The sequence below is a fragment of the Solanum verrucosum genome, unplaced genomic scaffold (genome assembly GCF_900185275.1).
Source record: "Solanum verrucosum unplaced genomic scaffold, falcon-dt-bn FXZP01000182.1, whole genome shotgun sequence".
In the NCBI taxonomy this organism is placed as follows: domain Eukaryota; kingdom Viridiplantae; phylum Streptophyta; class Magnoliopsida; order Solanales; family Solanaceae; genus Solanum; species Solanum verrucosum.
Genome location: NW_026020378.1, coordinates 1,853,631 through 1,874,334, shown reverse-complemented (window position 1 = coordinate 1,874,334; position 20,704 = coordinate 1,853,631). Strand labels below are relative to the sequence as shown.

General features: G+C 36.5%; 1 protein-coding gene across 1 annotated transcript; it reads left to right on the top strand.

The window, feature by feature from the left end:
• The first annotated feature begins 1,036 nt into the window (after window positions 1-1,036).
• LOC125838505 (calcineurin-binding protein 1) lies at window positions 1,037-20,126 on the top strand. Its single transcript, XM_049517552.1, has 19 exons — window positions 1,037-1,154; window positions 1,246-1,320; window positions 1,653-1,772; window positions 1,870-1,910; window positions 4,852-5,063; window positions 5,218-7,022; window positions 8,289-8,498; window positions 8,617-9,327; window positions 9,450-9,685; window positions 9,784-9,994; window positions 10,140-10,295; window positions 10,832-10,989; window positions 11,063-11,255; window positions 11,836-12,224; window positions 16,659-16,839; window positions 17,499-17,728; window positions 18,751-19,414; window positions 19,604-19,658; window positions 19,747-20,126. The coding sequence occupies exons 1-19, from the start codon at window positions 1,152-1,154 to the stop codon at window positions 20,088-20,090; spliced, it is 5,994 nt and encodes a 1,997-aa protein (XP_049373509.1). The 5' UTR covers window positions 1,037-1,151; the 3' UTR covers window positions 20,091-20,126.
• The last annotated feature ends 578 nt before the right edge of the window (window positions 20,127-20,704 follow it).

Below are 20,704 nucleotides of genomic sequence, written 5' to 3'. Positions count from 1 at the left end.
ATAATGACTTTCAAATCTTGAAGAATGAAATAATTAGAATTCTGCACTTCTATTTTTTCTATATTAAGAACTCGCATTTCTAGCTTTAAATGCTTTAAAATGTGTTAAATAAATCGATTATAACATTGGTTAGTTGGTAAGACATGATTCACGCACCAAAATTAGTGTAAGCATCAATCACTAAATTTGAATCATGACAAATTCTTTTCCTTTCTCCTCCAAGTAAATACAAAGATCTACACATGGAAAATTAATAAATTGAGAAAACACACACATGAAAAACTAAATTTTAATAATCAAGAATTTCAAAAATAACAAAATTTTAAATACAATCCCATAAATAGGGAGGGAAGAAGCAAAAAGACCAGCGGTTGGAATATCCAATGAAGTCTAAATTAAGTGCATGCAATACTATTACAAACCCAAAAATCAAATAAAACAACAAAAAATGAAAGAAATTTTACACCAATGGAATGTAAAAATCGTCGAAATAACTTAAAATTCAAAACAAAATAAAATAACAATACTGGTGATGGTTAGATATCATTGAGAGTCTAGGATAAAAAAAAAAAATCTTTCAAAAAAACATGCAATAATCATGAAAAAAAACGTAAACATAAGAAATATTATTAAATCTTGCGGAATAAAAGAACAAGATAAATTGTCTTTAATTTTTTTTTGATTATTTAAGAATAAATTTTTTTAAGCATAAAGTACAAGAACTAAATTAATATGTTTGAATTTCATTTAAAATTAAAGTTAATATCCACATTTAACATGCATAAAATCTTCACACATAAAAAATAATGAGCGAAATCAATAAATATAAAATCTATTACATGCTCACAAATTCATTTTTTTTCAAGTTATAATTATCTTATTTTACCATATTAGTTTATAGAATATCAAATCACTTGTATCCATATTTAATTTCTCATAAATAATTTTTTCTTTAAAAATTATCCAATTATATAAAAAAGAAATAAACTCATCAACAAAATATGATTAACCTACAATTATTTACTTTGAGTTTACACTGAAATTCAATTTCTCTGTGTCTGGTTTTCTAAACGGGCTGTTAGCAAAGTTCCCCCGCTCAATTCTTCAATGGAGAAAATCCATTAGAGTTCAACTCATACTTGTTCGCTACAATGGTAACCTATCAAAATTCAAATAAAAATTAACTTTTTGCTGTATAATTTTCAACTGGGTGTTTGATTCTTTCTGTCAAAATTTGTGTTTCAGTTTTCGATTGCAGCCATCAACGATACAGAGTCAGTAAGCCAATGGGAACCTTTAGCCCCAACCAAAGAAGCCCAGGTAAACTTGTTCTTGCTTTTCCGCTTGATTAAATGGGGTTTCTAATTGTCTGCTTAGTTGTGGGGATTGATTTAAGAATTAATTGTAAAGAACCCCTTATGTTTCAGTACCCTAATTGTGCAAGATTAAGATATAAAAAGCTAGTTTAATTAATTATAATCATTTATCAAGCATTTAAAATTTGAAAAAGCTAGTTGTGTTAGGCATTATAAAGCATCTCTCAATTTTGTGATCACTTGGATGATATTTTTCTGCAAATTTTATTGTGAGCAAGTACGGAGCTATTTTGATTTATGTCTTTTTATAATGAATTTATAATTTGGTTTTTGCAGGAATTTCACTTGTCACAAACTTACCATGAGGGACTTTTGAAGTTGGAAGCTAAAGACTATAAAAAGGCTCGTGAGCTTTTGGAAGTTGTATTAAAGGATCCTTTGGTCGCAAATTCACAGGTACATGCTGATGGTTACCCTGGAATCACCCTCTTTTCTGATACATCCTTATGAATGGTTATTTTCCTTCTTTCTTATTTTTGTGTTTTCATTATAGGTGGATAGTAATTCTAGTGATGGTCATCTTTTGCAGCTCAGGTGTGTTTGAGGCCTAACTTTTAACTCAAACTACCGGTTCTAATTTTATTGTAAATTTCTTGTCTTACTTGGTTGTTCCTGGCTACTAATTCTCTAATAATCTAGAATAACAAGTGGACTACCATCTCTTTTTGCTGGCTTTACAGCATTTTCCATATTATTTTCCTGTGCATTTAAAACTGAAGCCCATTTGTTGCCCTTTTCCGCTATCATTGGTAGTTTTAAATTTTGCATTATTGTTAGTGAGACTATATTGAATTGAAGATCTTAAAGAGATCTAAAAAGAGCATGATATAGAAGGATCAGTTTGATCGTCTGATTTCAGAAAATTGGTGCACCTTTATGGATGTTGAAGACAAAATTAAGTTAATAAAAACTGCATTTCTAACATTTTGAACTATTAGATGAGAAAGTCACACACTTTAATATGGTATCACAACAACCAGAAGTCTTGGGTTCAAGTCTCATAATTACCAACTATTTAAAAGAAAAAAGATTTTTCACACACTTTAAGAAGTATGTGAAGGGGCCTGTTGAAGACAAAATTAAGTCAATAAAAAAGTGTGTTCTCTCAGCGTTTAGATAAAACGGTCACACATTTTTAAACATGGAACTTTCACAAAAATGTATGCCCTTCCTCCCTTAAGATATCATAGTTGACTCATATGTTTTTCCTAATAAAGAAACATCAGTGTTGCATAAGGGAGGAGGAAGGGAAAAGGGAAAGAGAAACTATTTATGAGGTTTGAACCTTCCACTTACCTGGTGGAAGTGAGTAAATTCAACTTATATATCATATTAGTGACAGTAGAAACAGTGTTGTCAAAGGTGTGCTTAAAGCGCGCTTAAGCCTTGAAGCTCAGCTCAAAATGTGTTGAGCGCTTTGCTTTGCTTAATGTGCGCTCCAGTGTCATCATCAAGGTTCTAAGACATACTTTTCCTTGCGAATGAGCCTCTTTTGAAGAGGCGACACTAAACACTTGATATTTCACTTTATTGTAATTACTTGGACTAAACACAGTCTTTTCCCCTTTGTGCCGTTTCCATTAAGCCCACACTTTATTTGTGCTTTACGCTTAAAGCCCCAAATGATTGTAGAGCTCTTTTGCGGTTTTTGCTTTTGATAACACTTAGTAGAAGAATATATTTAAGTAATAGGTGAAAAGCTAGTTTGATAGACAAAATATCCTGTCAAAGTTGTAAAGTTTAGTAGTTTAGTAAATTGAATAAATAAAATATTGTCAAACATTTTTCGAATGTTCGAAAATGGATAGCGTCATAAAATTTGGATGGTAGGAGAATTATGTCTTTTTTTTTATGTTGAAGTAATGTGTTTCATTAAAAAGCATCAAGGAGATGCAAAGTTACAAGTAACAAAATGACAAAAAGGAGTATTTAACTCAGTTCAGCTCCTATACAAAGTGTTAATCTAAAACTAGGGTGCTAACAAAGTCTAGAAAATGCCCACCACTAAGGACCGGGGTCAACTTTGACCAACAAAAAATGCTAGTCAGATTTTAGCTTTAAGAGAGTAATTTGGAGTTGAGATGCCATCAAAACATCTCTTGTTCCTTTTTGTCCACAAACACCAAAAGATAGTAGCAGGAATCATCAGATTTTGTTGATAGCCTTATCAATTTTTCATAATCTCCAGCTCAAATGTATGTGCTTGTCTCATGCTCATTGGAATAACCCAACTCAGGCCAAAAAGGGCGCAAAACATGTTCCAAACACCAAGTAGCTACTGGATAGTGCAAAAACAAGTGATTAACAGATTCCAGATCCTTGTTACGTAGGTAACAACTGTTAACTAGCAGAAGTCCTTTCCTGTTAAGGTTGTCTAGTGTAGACAAGCTTCATATAAGGTAATCCAGTTGAAGCATATGAACTAGAGGTTGGACTAAGTTGCTCGGACTTGAGTGCGGGTGTCAATATGTGTGAAGATCTAGAGGTCGGATCCTTCATGATCTTAATTTTAAGATTCGGGGGTACGGATCTAGGTACTGAAATGGGTGGATGGATTCGGTTAAAAATAATTCAAATATAAATAATTAGAGTTATAAAAATGTGCCTAAATTATGGTGGACCCTTTGGAAGGAAAGGAATACCTGAATTTTTGAGAGCAAGTTCGAATAGGTAATTATTATTTAGTACAAGCATCTCTTTAGTGTTTATTGTGTAGTTCGAATTAGAAATCTTTGTATCTGTCTCGAATTTCTCCTTTGATTTAGTCGAAGTACCCGAAATCGTTTCACCATATCCAGTATGGATCCCACACCCACGTTGTGTCGACACAGGTGCGGCATCCAAAGTGAAGAGTCCGTGCATTAGATATCTCTGGCACAAAACATCTTGTGAAGCAAATGGAACAAATGTATGTTGCCTCATCTAAAAGGTTAATCTATTGAGAGGGACCCTTATATTTATTTAAATTAGGTCTATAACAGCTCATCATGTGCGGGCCAATTTATTTATTTGGTCCAATCACGTGGAAATATTCTGTTGATAGGTGGTGGTGAGACTCGAAATGTGGACCTCATCTTGTTTTGGTACCATATCGAATTTTGTGACCTGCTTAATCTATTGATAAAGATGCAATACTTTTATTTCTTTCTTAGTTGCAACATAAACTAAATACTCAAAGTAGGGCCTTTGCACTTCTCAAAGATTTAAGCATGAAATTCACACCTAATTTGTGCAGTAGGAGCTGTTATATGGTTGGTTGTGGCTTTTAATAAACTAAGATAGTTTCCCTTAAATGCCTCAAATATAATTGGCAATATCTTTCTTTTTATAACTGAGAAATCCCCGAGGGATAGTGGCACGGTTGAAACTCGGTGAATAACGGGCCAGCTCTCAATCCATCTGCTCTTCTATTGACAATATTACTTTATAAACATATATATCTGATGTTGGGTCATTGTAATTCACATTTCCGCAGATTTTTGGCATTGAAAAATCTTGCCACTGTTTTTCTACAACAAGGTGCTCCATACTACAAAGATGCTTTGCAATGCTATCTTCAAGCTGTAGAGATTGATAATAAGGATTCTGTTGTCTGGAATAAGCTGGGAACTTTAGCATGCTCAATAGGAATGTTGAGCATTTCCCGCTGGGCATTTGAGCAAGGATTATACTGCAGTCCGAATAACTGTGAGCATTTTATATCATGTTTAAGTTCTTATAAGCTTTCTTATATAAGGTTTTCCGGTTACATGACTTGACTTTTAAGATCCCCCATATTCACCTTATGCCAGAGGTCATCTTTCCATAACTTCAGCTTTGCTTCTTCTGGACTAATGTGCAGGGAATTGTATGGAAAAACTTTTAGAAGTACTTATTGCTATAGGTGATGAGGTTGCCTGCCTTTCAGTCGCTGAACTAATTTTAAGAAACTGGCCATCCCATTCTCGAGCTTTGCTTATTAAAAGAACTATTGAAGAGTCTGAACCAATTTCATTTGCCCCAAGAGGGATAGACAAGCTAGAACCTAAACATATGCGGCTGAAATTCCCAGACAAGAGAAAAGCTGCAGGTGTTGACCTTGATGAGGAACCTGTTTCCAAAAAGTTGAAGCAAAATTTGGAGTTCTGTCTTCCAGAAGTTTCCTGGACATCTCTGACCGGTGAAATTTTGAAAATCTTACATCCATCAATTGAATCTGGTTCTGAACTTGGACCAGGGAACGACGTATCTGGTGATGTTAGTGTAATCATTAAATTGTCAAGCATACCAGAAAAATTTAAGGATCCTTCAGGAAGGAAAGATATTTCACCCTCCACAGCTGCTGAAAGCATTTGCATCATGGATTTCAGGTCTGAGAAAGGTAGTGTTAGTAGAGAAAATGAATCAACTATTTGCGGAGAACACCCTCAAGAAAGGCGAAGTAGCCGCCTGGAAAGGCTCAGAAGCCGTAAACCAGACAAAGAAGAGTTAGATTTTGAGACCAACAGGGACCTCACTAAAGTTGTAATGCAATTTCTAGGACCCTATGTTGTGAATCAAGCAGGACTTGCAGACCAAGCTGAGGATCTTCCTAATTCACCGGACACAGAATGTAGTGATGTTGTTGGATTTGTCCTGAAAACGACAAGAAATCATGGTGCTTACCACTTGGGTCACATGCTCCTGGAAGAAGTTTCCAGGCGAGGCATTTTGTATCAGGATGGCATGTCTAAATTTTTGGATCTGGAGAAGGTGATAAGGTTTTGGGGCCAGGAGAGGACTCCTGAGTGCAATTTGTTTCTTGCTGAGTTATATTATGATTTTGGTTTGTGTTCTTCTGACACATCAAAAAAATCTAGCTTTATGTCAGAGGCTTCATATCATGTGTGCAAAATAATTGAATGCGTTGCTTTGGACTATCCATTCCACGTTATTGGCAGGAAAGGAAGTGCTTCAATGGGGGAGCATTGTCAGAGTCATGGTCATAGTGAATATCCACTTAATAAAAATCATGAGTTTTGGGTTCGCTTTTTTTGGTTAAGTGGGCAATTGTCTCTATCAGATGGCGACAAAGCGAGAGCTCGAGAAGAGTTCTCTATTTCAGTGGAGCATTTGACAAATAAGGAAAGCAAGAGTGATTTCGTTTTATTATCCCACTTAAAATTGTATAAGAGGCTGACTGTCAATAAAATTCTCCATGAGATTCATCTACTGGAGGTTGATTTTCTAATGAAGGATGGTATCCATCAGTTAGTTGAGAAAAATCTGCACTCTGAATGTGTAAAAACACTTGCTCCTCTTCTCTTTTCCTCAGAAGAGGTCTCTGCTGAATCGTCACATGTCACCACTCATACAGGGAGAGGGCTAACTTCAATAGAACTGTCTGCCTTGGATATTTTAATAAAAGGATGTGAGGAGACAGAGCCATTGGACATTGAGGTCTATTTAAATTGCCACAAAAGGAAGTTGCAGATGCTCATTACTGCTGTTAGTGAGGAAGAGAATCAATTTTCTAACCAGATGAAAGGTTCAAAAATGCTATCTATCTCTGACGCAGAGTCTAAGGAAATCCCAAGTGATCTCTGGAACATGGCTGCTCAAGAAGTGAAAGCAATATCTCAATGTGCCTCAAGGATAAAGAGCATCACGGACCCTTCTGAAAACTCTGTACGTCAGTTTTGTCTTAATTGTTTTTTTGGCAGTCTTTTCTTATTGCAGATGTGTTGATCTTTAATTTTTTTTAATGAAAGATGCTAAATTGCTATCAATATCAAGGCGAATGATAATTTCTTTATGATTTGATGGGAAACAACCCTGCATTCAAGTAAAGAATCTTAGACAAAGCATACACAGAATGAACCTTTCTTTACCTTTTTTTAAATCATACATAGGGGAAAGGGAAGGGGAAATGAGGGAAAGGATTGCAAGGTGGTGAACCAAACTCTCACCAGCAAGGTGAAAGTTTAAGTAACCAACCAATTGAACTACAAAGATTCTTCTTAGAATGAACTTTTTATTGGGAAGTATTAAAAATGAACATGCCATTGGCTTTTCCTTGTTTCAACTTGGACCCTCCCCCCACCCACACACAAAAAAAAAAAAAAGAAGAAAAAAAGAGAGACAGAAGAAAAAAAAAGCTCAAATAAAGCATCTTTCTTATGGGTTTTGACCAACATTAGTCATATTATGTTTGTTTGTTCAACTTTCTCCTGTTTATCATAGTTTTGACTTTGCATACTAGATAGTCAACAGTAGTTCTATGGTTATGATGCTTAGCACTTTCTCATCCTGAACTTCGGTCGTATAGACAATTAAGGTCCATGTTCTTGTTGACAGATATTAGAAAAAATGTAAACTGGTACTTAACATTTGGTTTTCCTAGAAATTATGACGTTTATTTAGTTGATGAGCAATGATCTTAGGAAACCAATATAGTTTTTTCTATGTGCTCTTTTGATCTAAGTTTCTCGGACTCTTCACGTTCGGTGCCGCACCCATGTCGACATGACGTGGGTGTGAGTGTGGATACCAAATTTGAGAGAGATTCTGATAGATTCAATGATTTTTGTTATCAAAACAAAAACTAAGGTGAAATTGAAGAAAATGGAGTACCTTGTATATATAAATTTCTATTGTCACTACCTTTCCCTTTATCTCCTTTTTGATCAATATTTTCTCCTCAAGTTTTCCACATAATATCTCATAATTTAGGTTTATAACTCTATTTATGGATATTTGAATTACTTTTAGCCGAATCCCCGCACCCGTATCTATACATGGATCCGTTACGAATCTTGAAATTTCGATCATAGAGGATCTCGCCTCTATATCCTCATCCTTATCGGACACCCGCACAGAGTCCGAGCAACTTAGCTTTTGATAAATAAATTTTGGTGCACATGTTGCAGAATTTGATACGTCTTTTTCTTGCAGAATGGTGTTCCAGTGACTGTAATTGGTGATATTCAGTCGTTGCTGCTAATGTTTATGTGTAATGTTGCCAACACATATTCTTGTAAGAAATTTTCTTGTTCAGGAATTTCAGATCATATGGAACAAAGAGAAAGCTTGTACTTCGTAGATGCAGTTATTGCATTCTGTAAACTCCAACACTTGATCCCAAATGTTCCTATAAAAATTCAAGTGAGACAACTTTCTTTCTTAGAGGGTTTAGACTATCAAATTTCATCTGTAGCATTAATGTTTGCTATCTTAATCTTTCATTAGAAATAAGCTGATCTCTTCTACAATGTCATGCCAGACAGAGTTGATCGTGGCAATCCATGACATGCTAGCTGAGTTTGGTGTCTGCTGTGCAAGTGCCACTGGTGAAGAGGAAGAAGGAACATTTCTAAAACTTGCAATAAAGCACCTCTTAAACTTGGATATGAAACTGAAGTCTAACTTTCACTCTGCTTGCAAGGAATTTGAAATGTCTCAGTGTGACAAACAGTCTTCCCATGATAATAATGTTCAGAAATCTGAGCAACTTTCTCATGAAAGTCACGTCAACGTGTTATCGAACTTATCAAATTTGGAGAAGCTGAATGTGGAAGCAGGTCAGGTAGATAGAGCTGAAGCTACCGTTTCAGATAAAGATGCTATTGAGAAGATTAGTGCAGAGGCTATTTCTGCCAGTAAATCTCTGGAGGTTGAGAAAACTACAGTGGAGGACAGTAAGAATGTTGGTGATGTCTCTGACAGTACGTATCGTAGATCGACAAACTTAAAGGATCAATTGGTCGAAGATGGAACTGAGCTAAGTGAAGATGCAAAAGAGGAGCTTGAAGTTGCCATTGATAATGCTTTGGATCAGTGCTTTTACTGCCTGTATGGATTGAATCTAAGGTCTGATGCATCGTATGAAGATGATTTAGGTGAGCATAAGAACACAAGCCGGGGTGATTACCAAACCAAGGAACAATGTGCTGATGTTTTTCAGTATATACTTCCTTATGCTAAAGCTTCTTCTGTAAGTGCTATGTGTCTTCTTTTTCTTGAATCCCATTTATCAAACCTTCCTCCAAACCCTTATTCCCCAAGTTTATGTATAATATATTATTTTAAAATTTCTCAATTTGGCTCGTCATTCAGAGGACGGGGCTCATTAAACTCCGAAGAGTCCTTAGAGCTATACGAAAACACTTTCCACAACCACCAGATGATGTTTTAGCTGGAAATGCAATAGACAAGTTCTTAGATGGTCCTGAAATGTGTGAAGACAAGCTCTCAGAGGAAGCAGGGTCCAGTGGCTTTCTGGAATCCATGACAAAGATATTATTATCAGACCCCATAAGCCTGGAACAGCAGAAAGCATCATCAAAAGGAAGGTAAACATGTTAGTTATGGGATCAGCACTTTGGCGAATGAACTTACTAGTATTTTGGACTATGGAATCAAACAGATATTTGCCATTGGTTGTTTGCAGTTCTGAGCCATACCTGGAAGTTTATAGCAACTTGTATTATCTTCTTGCTCAGTCTGAAGAAATGAATGCAACTGATAAATGGGCTGGCTTTGTTCTGACCAAAGAAGGGGCGGAATTTGTGCAGCAAAATGCAAAACTCATCAAATATGATTTAATTTACAATCTCCTACGCTTGGAGAGTTGGCAGAAACTTGCAAATATCTATGATGAGGTAAGAATGTTCTGCTATCTATCTGTTGCAGGCTTGCAGCTATACGTCCCCTAACGGAAGACAGTTTTCTACTGGTGGGAGTTCATATCTTGCGCTTCGTAGGTACTTAATCTCTTTTGTTTTCGTACTTCTTTTGGGAACACAGGAGGTAGACTTGCTGCTAAATGATGGAAGCAAGCAAATAAATGTTCTGGGATGGAGGAAAAATGCTGCTTTATCTGAAAGAGTTGAGGCAAGTCGCCGAAGGAGCAGGCGATGTTTGTTGATGACCTCAGCTTTAGCGAAAACAGCAGATCAACAGGTTTGCTTCTCTCTGATAATTTGTGGAAGAAGTTTTTTCTTTTGTTATATCTAATTGCCACCTTGGAGTGATCAAGGACTGATGCACTGTCAGAGTTGGAAAAAATCTTCTGAATATATATGAATTTCATGCATCTAGGTTTCTTGTTTTTTATTGTTTGGTTGGTGATCCTGACAAACATGTATAATGATTTGAATGTTTTCTTAGGTGTTAGCAATTTTCATTTAGCTTGGCATTTGACTATGTTGATTGATGTCGTCTCAATTTTTATTTAACTAGTTTATATGAATGTGCATAAATATAAATATACAAAATTGAGTGAGTTAGAGTTAGTATAGTAATTTAATATTCAAATTGGAGGTATTATAGTAATTTAACATTCAAGTTAGGAAGTTCATGCTTCTAAGGTAGTATAGATAGATAGATATAGATAATGATTAACTTACCTTATTGAAAAAAAGTTTTTGTTGGAGTCAAGGGGGCCTTAGCTCATTTAATTCTCACTGTCTACATGTGATTGCTCCTGCTTTTTTCAGGCCGAGATACATGAGTTATTGGCATTAGTATATTATGATGGTCTTCAGAATGTAGTACCAATCTATGACCAAAGATATGTTGTGCCATCCAAAGATTCAGCATGGATGATGTTCTGTCAAAACTCATTGAGACACTTTCAGAAGGCCTTTGCACACAAGTAAGTCTGTCTGTTGACTCCATTTCCCTTGGTTATCTCATCATCTAAAATGTAACCTAGCATGCAATTTCAGAGAGGATTGGTCTCATGCATTTTATCTGGGAAAACTCTCCGAGAAGCTTGGATACTCTCATGAGACGTCATTTTCATTCTATGCGAAAGCTATTACTTTGAATCCATCTGCTGCGGATTCATTCTATAGGATGCATGCTTCACGGTTGAAGTTACTTTGCACATGTAGGAAACAAGATGAGGAGGCCTTAAGGGTTGGTGCTTTGCTTTTAACTCCTTTCCATTTCCTCCTTTATTGAGACGGTTACACATGTAAGCGAGCTATGATATGAACTGGTGTGTATTGATAGTCGTGAAGATAGCTAATTCAGTTAGCAAATTAAATTCGTTTTCGATAGACCTAATCTATCCCAGTTGTATGTAAAATTTTGAGAGACATACACAACAAAGCCACATTTCAAAAAATATATATATAAGCAAGCGCAACAAAAATAGATTCACTCGGTTATTTTAAACATGGCCCGCTTAGAGTTAAGGTTTGTGATTATATAATACTCTTCTCTAATCCGCAACCCATATAAGTTCATGAATTTCAGCAGCATATGGACTGTTTTCCCTTTTTCTTCACAGCTCAAAGAGTTTTAAAAATATAACTTGACCATTGCATCTGTGAGTGGGAGGACTTAGCATGTCTAAACTAATGGTTTCTTCTGAAGACTTTTAGGCTCAATGCCCCTTCTCTTGCCAGACTTGGAAATAGTTACCTTTTTCAAGTGGTCATTTTCCATGTGTTAGGACTGTTATTGACTTAATTAGTGCCTGGATGCATTTTAGGTTGTTGCTGCATACTGTTTCAATCAATCAACTCAGGATACTATGATGGATATCCTCAGTAAGGTTTGCCCATCAATTTTGGAATCGACGTGCTCTGAGGATAGAACTCAGGGAGAGTACTCTGTCAATGATGGAAAAGGGGATTCACATTTGGAAGGGGTGTGGCAGATGCTTTACAGTGATTGCCTTTCTGCTCTCGAAATCTGTGTGGAAGGGGACCTGAAACATTTTCATAAGGCTAGATATATGCTTGCTCAAGGCCTATATCGAAGAGGTGGGAATATGGATATACAGAAGGCAAAGGATGAACTTTCCTTCTGCTTTAAGTCGTCTCGTTCTTCATTCACAATTAACATGTGGGAGATTGACAGTACGGTTAAGAAGGGAAGGTATGCATTTCCTTTTTTTTTTCTGTCCTGACATTTTGGAACATCGAGGAACCACTATGACAACATTTTCTGATTCCTTGTAGATAGATTGTTCTCTCTTTATTTAGGGAAGGCCTGTCTTTTAATTGAATCAAAGTCTTGGTGTTCAACATCACACAAAGACAGTGTCAGCTTTTAAGATACGATGTAAAAAGATTGTCATCATGTTGACATAGGTTATTAGAAAGATCAACACTGAGTTTCCAAAATATCCATCCATGTATCTATAAAATAAGATATTTTCTTTCTACCAAGTTCAAAATGGAAGAAAGTGAGCCTTGAATGTTCATACAAGTCTTTTTCTATTGTTCCTTTCTGGCAAATCATCCAGATTGTGAGAAAACGAAGCAAGCAAGAGAAGATTAAGAAAAGCATTGTTTGATTATTCCCTTAAGCTATTGGGGGTTTAATGTAGTCTATATGCTCTAAGAAAGGAAAGAATACAAAACTGCAAATTACAGGAAATAAATCAATCTAATTGATTTTGGTTTATCCTTATTGATATGTACTATATTCACAAGGTCCCAAGGCTCCTCCTCAAGCTGGCATACAAATCATATGTATTAAGTTTGCTATATATGTAAGCTGTTTTGAGAAGGGTAAGGGACTTGATGTATATATCACAAGCTGATCATTTGACTTCACGGACTTTATGAGAATATCTCTTGAGAATTGGGATTATCTTTTCTCTTACGAAATAACTATCAATTTTTATGTCCTTCGTCTTATCATGAAACACTGGATTTGATCCAATGTAAAGTGCAACCTGATTATACCCTTCGGGGTGGCCCAGTGGTTTGGGTTTGGGACTTCCATGTTGGAGGTCTCAAGTTCGAAACCCCTTGTCAGCAAAAGCAAGGGGTTTGCCTTCTTGGTCGAGCTCGTCGTACCGGGCTCTCCTAGTGTGGGTTACCTCTCCTATGTGGTTTGCGAGCTATTGCATAGGAGCGGGGGTTTTACCCTGTGCGCGCGCACCAAAAGGGTAGTGGCTGTGGGTTTCCCTTGTCATAAAAAAAAAAAAGTGCAACCTGATTATAACACACAAGTTCAATCTTGCCAACCTCTCCAAATTACAATTCTCTTAGCAGTTACTTGATTCAATGAGTTCACATGTAGCCACTGTATAGCATGATATTCTGCTTCTTCACTTGATCTTGCAGTTACATTTTGTATCTTACTTTTCCATGAAACTAGATGCCCCCAACCATAACGCTATTTCCGTAGATAGATCGTATGTCTGCTCAATTTGCATTTGTATATCCATCAATATGCCCATGTCATCGATATTTGTGAAGTACTCTTTTTTCCTAGAATATATTCTATGTATCGAAGGATACAAATAAAATGCATTCCAATAACTATCAAAAGGGAAATCCAAGTATTAACTTACGGCATTCATTAGGAAAACAATTTCAAGGCGAGTCATGGTGTGGTAATTTAACTTGCCTATCAATCTCCAATACCTTCCAAGATCATTAATAGGGTATCCTTAATTTGGTAGTGTAACTCAACCTTAAAAGCTAGCTCATGATGGGAGAATTGTCCAAAGTCCATCTAAGGAGACCAATTTCCCTAACCTTTTCCGATGTGGGACTTCTTAACAGGTAGAAAGTTAATATTCAGATCCACGGAGTATCAATGAGCCTACAGTTTGTCATGCTTGTCTCTGTAAGAATTTAAAGAGCATACTTCCTCTGATAATGAATATGGCTGATTTGGATTGAGCAACCTCAATAATAAGAAGTACCTGAACCGACCAAGGTTCGTGGATTAAAATTACCAAAAAAAGCTAATGCTTTATCTTGGGTGATTTCATCTTCATCACCTGTGATATCTATAGCATCAACGTAGACCATCAAATACATACACAAATGTGGAGCAGAGGACGATAAACAGCAGCATAATTAGCTTCACCATGAGTCGTACCAAATTCTTGGATAACCGCGTTAAATTTGTCGAACCACACTCGACGGGACTGCCTCAGGTCGTAAAGTGATTGTAGTAGCCTGCACACCATGTTACTGGACTTCTCCTGAACTCATGCTCTTGTTTGAATTTTACTTTTGGGTTTCACATGCGGTGATAAAATTGTTTGACTAGTACATTTTCAATTCAAGGTCCATGATAAGGCTCAATGGGCTTGGCCCATTTTTGGACAACCTTGAATTACAAATCAATGTCATATAGTCTGTAGTAACACGGATAATACAAATTGTTTGAATTGGTGCTTTGACTTCTTTTCCCGCCATATTCTTCTTATCCTGGTTGGTCCGAAAATGTAAAATTGGGCTTTCTATCCTGTCTCCATTTCTTCTGGAGATTCAAGTGGTTATCCTTATTCTCTTTGATGGCTGTCAAGTTTTGTGATAGGCTTTGCTGTCCTTAACATCTAGGTAACTACCGCTAAATCCTCTACTTGGTGGAACCGTTCCATATAAAGTAGGTAAATGGGTCTCCTTTCTTCTCGGACCTGTACAACCTATTTGAAACAACCCTCCATCAAGGAGCATGATTTACTTGTCTTCCCGTGACTATCTATAAATGGAAAGTGGAAAAGCTTAGGGAAATCTTCTACATTTGACACTTTAAGACAACGGATACTTCACATGCTCAACCCGCTCACTCTGAGAATGCTTCCACCAAAGATGTGTTCAAGAAATATTTTTCTCATCCGAAGCATCCCATGCCACTAAAATATTGTTTCATTATGTTATCTTTTGTAAGTATCCAATAATGGGAAAAAATGCCCATGCCACTACATCCTAGTAAGATTTTGAAACGGCAACCATTTTGTAAGACCTCTTACAATTTAATTGACTGCGGTCACACTTCATATCGTCGTACACTAGGCTTGAGACTTTGAGTTACGTATGGTGTTAGGGTTTGTATGTGTTGATTTTCTTGCTAAAACTGAGTCAATTTATTTGACCCTTTAAATGTATGTCACAATTTTTGCAAAATGTTGGGCTTGGTGAGTAAGAATTCGCAGAAGCTAGTTTTTGTGCGACTCCCAAAAATAGGTTACATCACTCACAAGTAGGAGAGAGATATGCCACTATCACAACTTAGGGAACTGTGAAAGTCCATAAAAAGACTGATAGGAACTGAAGTTCGATTGATGAATGCCTATGTTTGTGAGGGAAATGCGAGGTTTTTAGGTTGTTGTAGCCATCAAATGATATAGTGACGACATGGTTTTATTTCTTTCACTTGGTGAACTTGGTAACAATGAGGGGCAAAGTCAATTATAGTCATGTTCCTAGATAATTCTTGTTAAATTAGGTCTTAGGCCTAACTCACACCCCAAAATCTAGCTCAAAGGGAGGAGGATTGCCCAAGCCTTATAAAAAGTCCACCCATCTCATTAACCACCGATGTGGGACTTTTGTCATTCTTTAACACCCCACCTCACGCCCAGTGCTTAGCATCTAGTGCGTGGGCAATTTTAATTTTGGGGTCCCCAACATCGGGTGAGACGGGTCCTGCTCTGATACCACTTGTTAGGACCGAAAATAAGCAGGTGTAATGCAGAAGCTAGCAAAGCAAACCTCGAAAGACCATGAGTAAGAAGACAAACGAGAAATACACCAAAAGAGACAGATTTAACGTGGTTCGGTCAATCGACCTATGTCCACAAAGGAGATGAGCAATCCACTATAAATATGAAAGTACAAAATATAGAGAGAAACAACCTCAACCAATTCACTCGGAATACAAGGAGGTACACAAAATTCTCCCCTATAACTGGAACTCTCAAAACCTTAGGACTACATTGTGAGTGCTAATTAAGTTAGAAGGAACAAACCTATATTTATAAAGTCCTAAAACCTTTCCTATAAGAAAATGACTAGTCAAATATTAAAACATTTTCCTAAAAGGAAAACTTATTTATGGTAAAAAATCAAGGCAAATAAAACCCAACAAATCTCTCCCTTGGCCTGAATATCTGACAAAATAAATTTGTCCACCTTCTTCACATAATCTTTAGGATCTTACATCTCTTCTCCATAATCTCCTCCATTGAATCTACGTCTCAACACAGAGAATTCCTCTGAAATAATTTCTCCAACAAAAATCTTCATTACTGTCAAAAAGGTTGTGGCTAGAACCACACCCGCCAAGATGAACACCCATCTCTAACCTGGCTCCATCATTGAACCATGTCCCACATTGGTGTGTTAAATTAGGTCTTAGGCCTAACTCACACCCCAAAAGCTAGCTCAAAGGGAGGAGGATTGCCCAAGCCTTTTAAGGAGTCCACCCATCTCATTAATCACCAATGTGGGACTTTTGTCATTCTTTAACAATTCTCTTTTCAGGTCCATTACTTTGTCAGGTATTGGAGCCACATTTCTTGCCTCATTAGCTGATCATTTTTTTTTCTTCACATTGCAGGCGCAGAACCCAAGGTTGCTCAGGGAACAAGAGAGCCCTAGAAGTTAACTTGGCAGAAAGTTCTCGGAAGTTCATTACTTGCATCCGCAAGTACATATTATTCTATTTAAAACTGCTGGAGGAGACAGGAGACATTTGCACCCTTGATCGGGCTTATTTCTGTCTTAGGACAGATAAGAGGGTACGTACTTCCATATGAATTGGCTGCATACATTGTTCACAATGACTAGCAGCATCAATGATTAGCCTAATGAAAATAACATATTCTTCTTTGTACACTTCTCCTTATTGCATCGACCCTTTCTGAGGTTGCATTTATTATTAATAAGCCTCTTTGAGGGTGATTTTGAAAATTCACTGCTTTATTTTATTTATAAGAAAGCATTTCTAATGGCTAAATTTTGTGATAAAAATGCGCAGTTTTATTATTTATAGGAAAGCATTTCTCATGCCATATCTTAGAGCTCTACAAGTTGGAATTACAGTTTATTGCAAAGAGGGTTGTCTTACCATTTCTCTTTATCAAAAAGAGTTGTCTTACCATTTATAATGCCATGGAACATAATGTAGGAAAAACATGAAAAGTGCTTGGAAGAACATTTATTCTATGTTACATATCATCAGTTTAAACTTCATATTGTTATGATATTCAAATTAGACCCTCAATTCTTCAATTCTCTCGTTGTTGCCTGTTCTGTTGGATACCGACATGAAGCCTAAAGCTCTGCCCGTACTTCTACATTTAATCAACTCATCCCACTCTTATAAATTTGGTTTATCTCCATTTCTATTTAATCAAAACTCCCTTGTCTAACATAGATATATATATATTTCATCCAGTTCTCCTCGTGTCTTGAAGATCTCATACCAGTTGCCCTTGGACGATACTTAAAGGCATTAATTTCATCTATACATCAGACTGACCGTAAATCTTGTGCTGCTAGCAACTCAAGCGAGCATCATCTGGAGAAAATGTTCTCTCTGTTCATGGAACAGGTCACCATGTGGTCTGATATTTGTTGCTTGCCAGAAATAAAGAGCTCCGAGTTGACAGAGAGCTGTTTATTTGGGTAAGTCCTTTGAAGTGATCCAAACTTTATGTGTGCTGTACCAAGTTGATGTTTTACTGTGGTCTTCAACTTTGCTCACATTGCAATTGAAAAAAAAAAAAAACTTGTTTTCTGCCTCTATTGTAATTAGAAAAGGAGTTTTTCCCTACCTCCTCTGTAGTCTCAATATTGATCTACACCAGTTGCAAGAGGAGATAAATAACAATGATATAAGGAAAGGAATTAATTGCTCTTTTATCTAAGAACTATGTTCAAGATAAATTCTTTTCTTTTTGATGATCGTGGTGTTCGGGCCAGCTTTCGCGCACCTCGATTAATTCCATGGGATACTCACCACCTCCCCACCAACAATAGGTATTAGGTAACTCTGTCCACCAAGGATAGGACAGATGGGAAGAATCACCTAGTGTTTTTTGCCTCTGCTGAGAATTGAACCCGAGACCTCATGGTTCTCAACTACTTCATTGACCACTAGGCCACACCCTTGCCAGGATAATTTCTTTTCTACTATGGTAAATGAGATATTTTGTTTTATTTGTGTTTTGATGTAAGGACACACTAGATAGAAGGATTTGTTTTGGATATTTATCGTCAGACCCTTATAGTTGGATTAGCAAAAGAAAATTGTATTATTTTGTTCCTATAAATGTGTTGGTGCACAAATAGGAACTGCAAGAAATAGGTGTAATTTGATAACAATCTGAATAGGATTAGCACTTATATATGTGTTGTCGGCTGGTTGCTCAATATTCTCATACAAGTACATGAACTATGAAGATATTGTCCTCAGATCAAGTACTTCATATATTTTTCATTTTTGAGAATGTATGAATTTTCCAGTGTATCCCAGAAGTATCTATTGTTTATTCATCTGAGTCCCAACTGTTGGATTGGGCTTTAAACAAAATAAATAATACCATGAACATTTGTGGAATACAGTTTATAATCCGTTAAAGCTATGAAGTCCACTGCTTGATTACAGTTAAAGCAGTTTGCTTATACAAATCTGACATTCCTTGCAGATATCTTTATCGATATATCCAGTCTTTAGAGCAAAATATCAAAGTTGAAACACTTGAAGGAATAAATGAGAAGATACGCAAGCGTTTGAAGAACCCAAAGCTGTCGAGTAGTAACTGCGCAAAAGTTCATAAGCATGTTTCTGCTGCTTGGTGTCGATCACTTGTAATTAGCATGGCTTTAATAACGCCGTTGCATTCAAGACTCTCCAGTGAAGTCCAAGGTCCAAATTCACCAGCTAATGGATTAGAGAACTCACAACTGCTTTGTATTGATCTCCAACTGGATGAATTATGGTGTTCATCTTTTGAAGACATGAATCATGTGAAGGATCTTGAGAGGAAGTGGAACCCGTCATTGTCTAAAATAAAAAATGTAATAGTAAAGAGAGCTGCAGATGAAGATCTGGAAACTGCTTCTATGCTGCTTAGGTCTTGCTATAATTTCTACAAGGACACATATTGTGCATTGCTCCCATCAGGTATAAACCTTTATATGGTGCCATCTCAATTTGCTACAGAAACATATATCCAACCTGGGATAGACGCGGTTGACATACTTGATATGAACACTTCACGGAAGCTAATTTTGTGGGCCTACACACTTCTGCATGGCCACTGCACAAGTGTTTCAGCTTCTATTAAGTACTGTGAAGAAAACTCCAAGGTATTACATCCATCCTTATTGAGTCCATGCAACATAATTCTATTTTTCTTTTAGCCTATCATACTAGTTCAGGATGCTTTTTCTTTGGCTATTAAGAGCATGTAGAAGACGGTTAAGGGGAAAAAAAAGACAATATAGATATGATCATTTCTCTACAACTGATGAGCTTGAATGCTGCTTTCCTTGCAGTCAAGGATAAAAAAAGGAAGTGCAAATGCATCTCCTGCCACAGCTTCCAATACAGGTGATCAACTAGTTTCATTATTTTTGTCAACGTTAGTAGTGGATGCATTTTTTTGTCCTCTCCGTGTTGATTCTTAACTCTGTTGTAGGTGGAGGAAAAGATGGCATGAGTAAAAGCTCTGAACCAGATGGTTCCCCATTATCAACTTTGGGCAATGCACCATATTCTGAGACCGACGGATCACAAAAAGGTACCCCTCCCAGTTTGCCAGAAACTGAGAAGGCAAGAGCTTCTTTCTCCAAAATGGGGGGCACAATGGATGCATTGTCAACATCTCTGCCTGAAGGAGAGAGCACGACTTCTCCAAATGCTGCAACTGCTGATAAGAGACAGAAGGTTTTATTGGTTGCTCCGCATTTAAACCATGACAATCCTGTTGTTGAAGTCAAGGAATTGGATATACAGAATGACACAGAACCTGGAAACATTTGATGTTGTACATTATATTTTAGCCATTATGTTTTGCTATTGTTGCCTTACAAGTCGTCTATTGTTGTATGTAAGCAGTTCCTTCTTTTCTTGGAGAGTTCTTGCTTTTCTTTTATCTGCTGTTTTGTTGGTGTCAAAAGGGATACAAATTGGGATTCTTATGCAATTTACAATTCAAATAAACAGTTTACACCTTGCATAGCCCTATAATTATTTATATCTGGACCAAGTTAATATATGTTTTGCATTGAATTTTCAATGTTACTTCTTTACATTCTCCCCCAATCTAATGGAGAACTCTCTTTATTTTTTCACCATCCATTTTTTAAATCTATATAACATCATGTATAACCATGTAATATATATATAGCGCGCGCACACACATTATACACTACATATACAACCTTCTACGCACTATATATACATTGCATAAATGATGTATCTGTTTTGTGTAATTTTGTACAAAAAGTGTATAAATAATGTATCCACACTATTATACACAAAATCAAGGATCAACTGGGTTATCTTCTTTAATTTTCCAGTTGCTCGAATCTGTTCAAACCAGTTCGAACCGTTACCAATCTAATTTCCGAAGTTCTTTATTCACAAATATCATT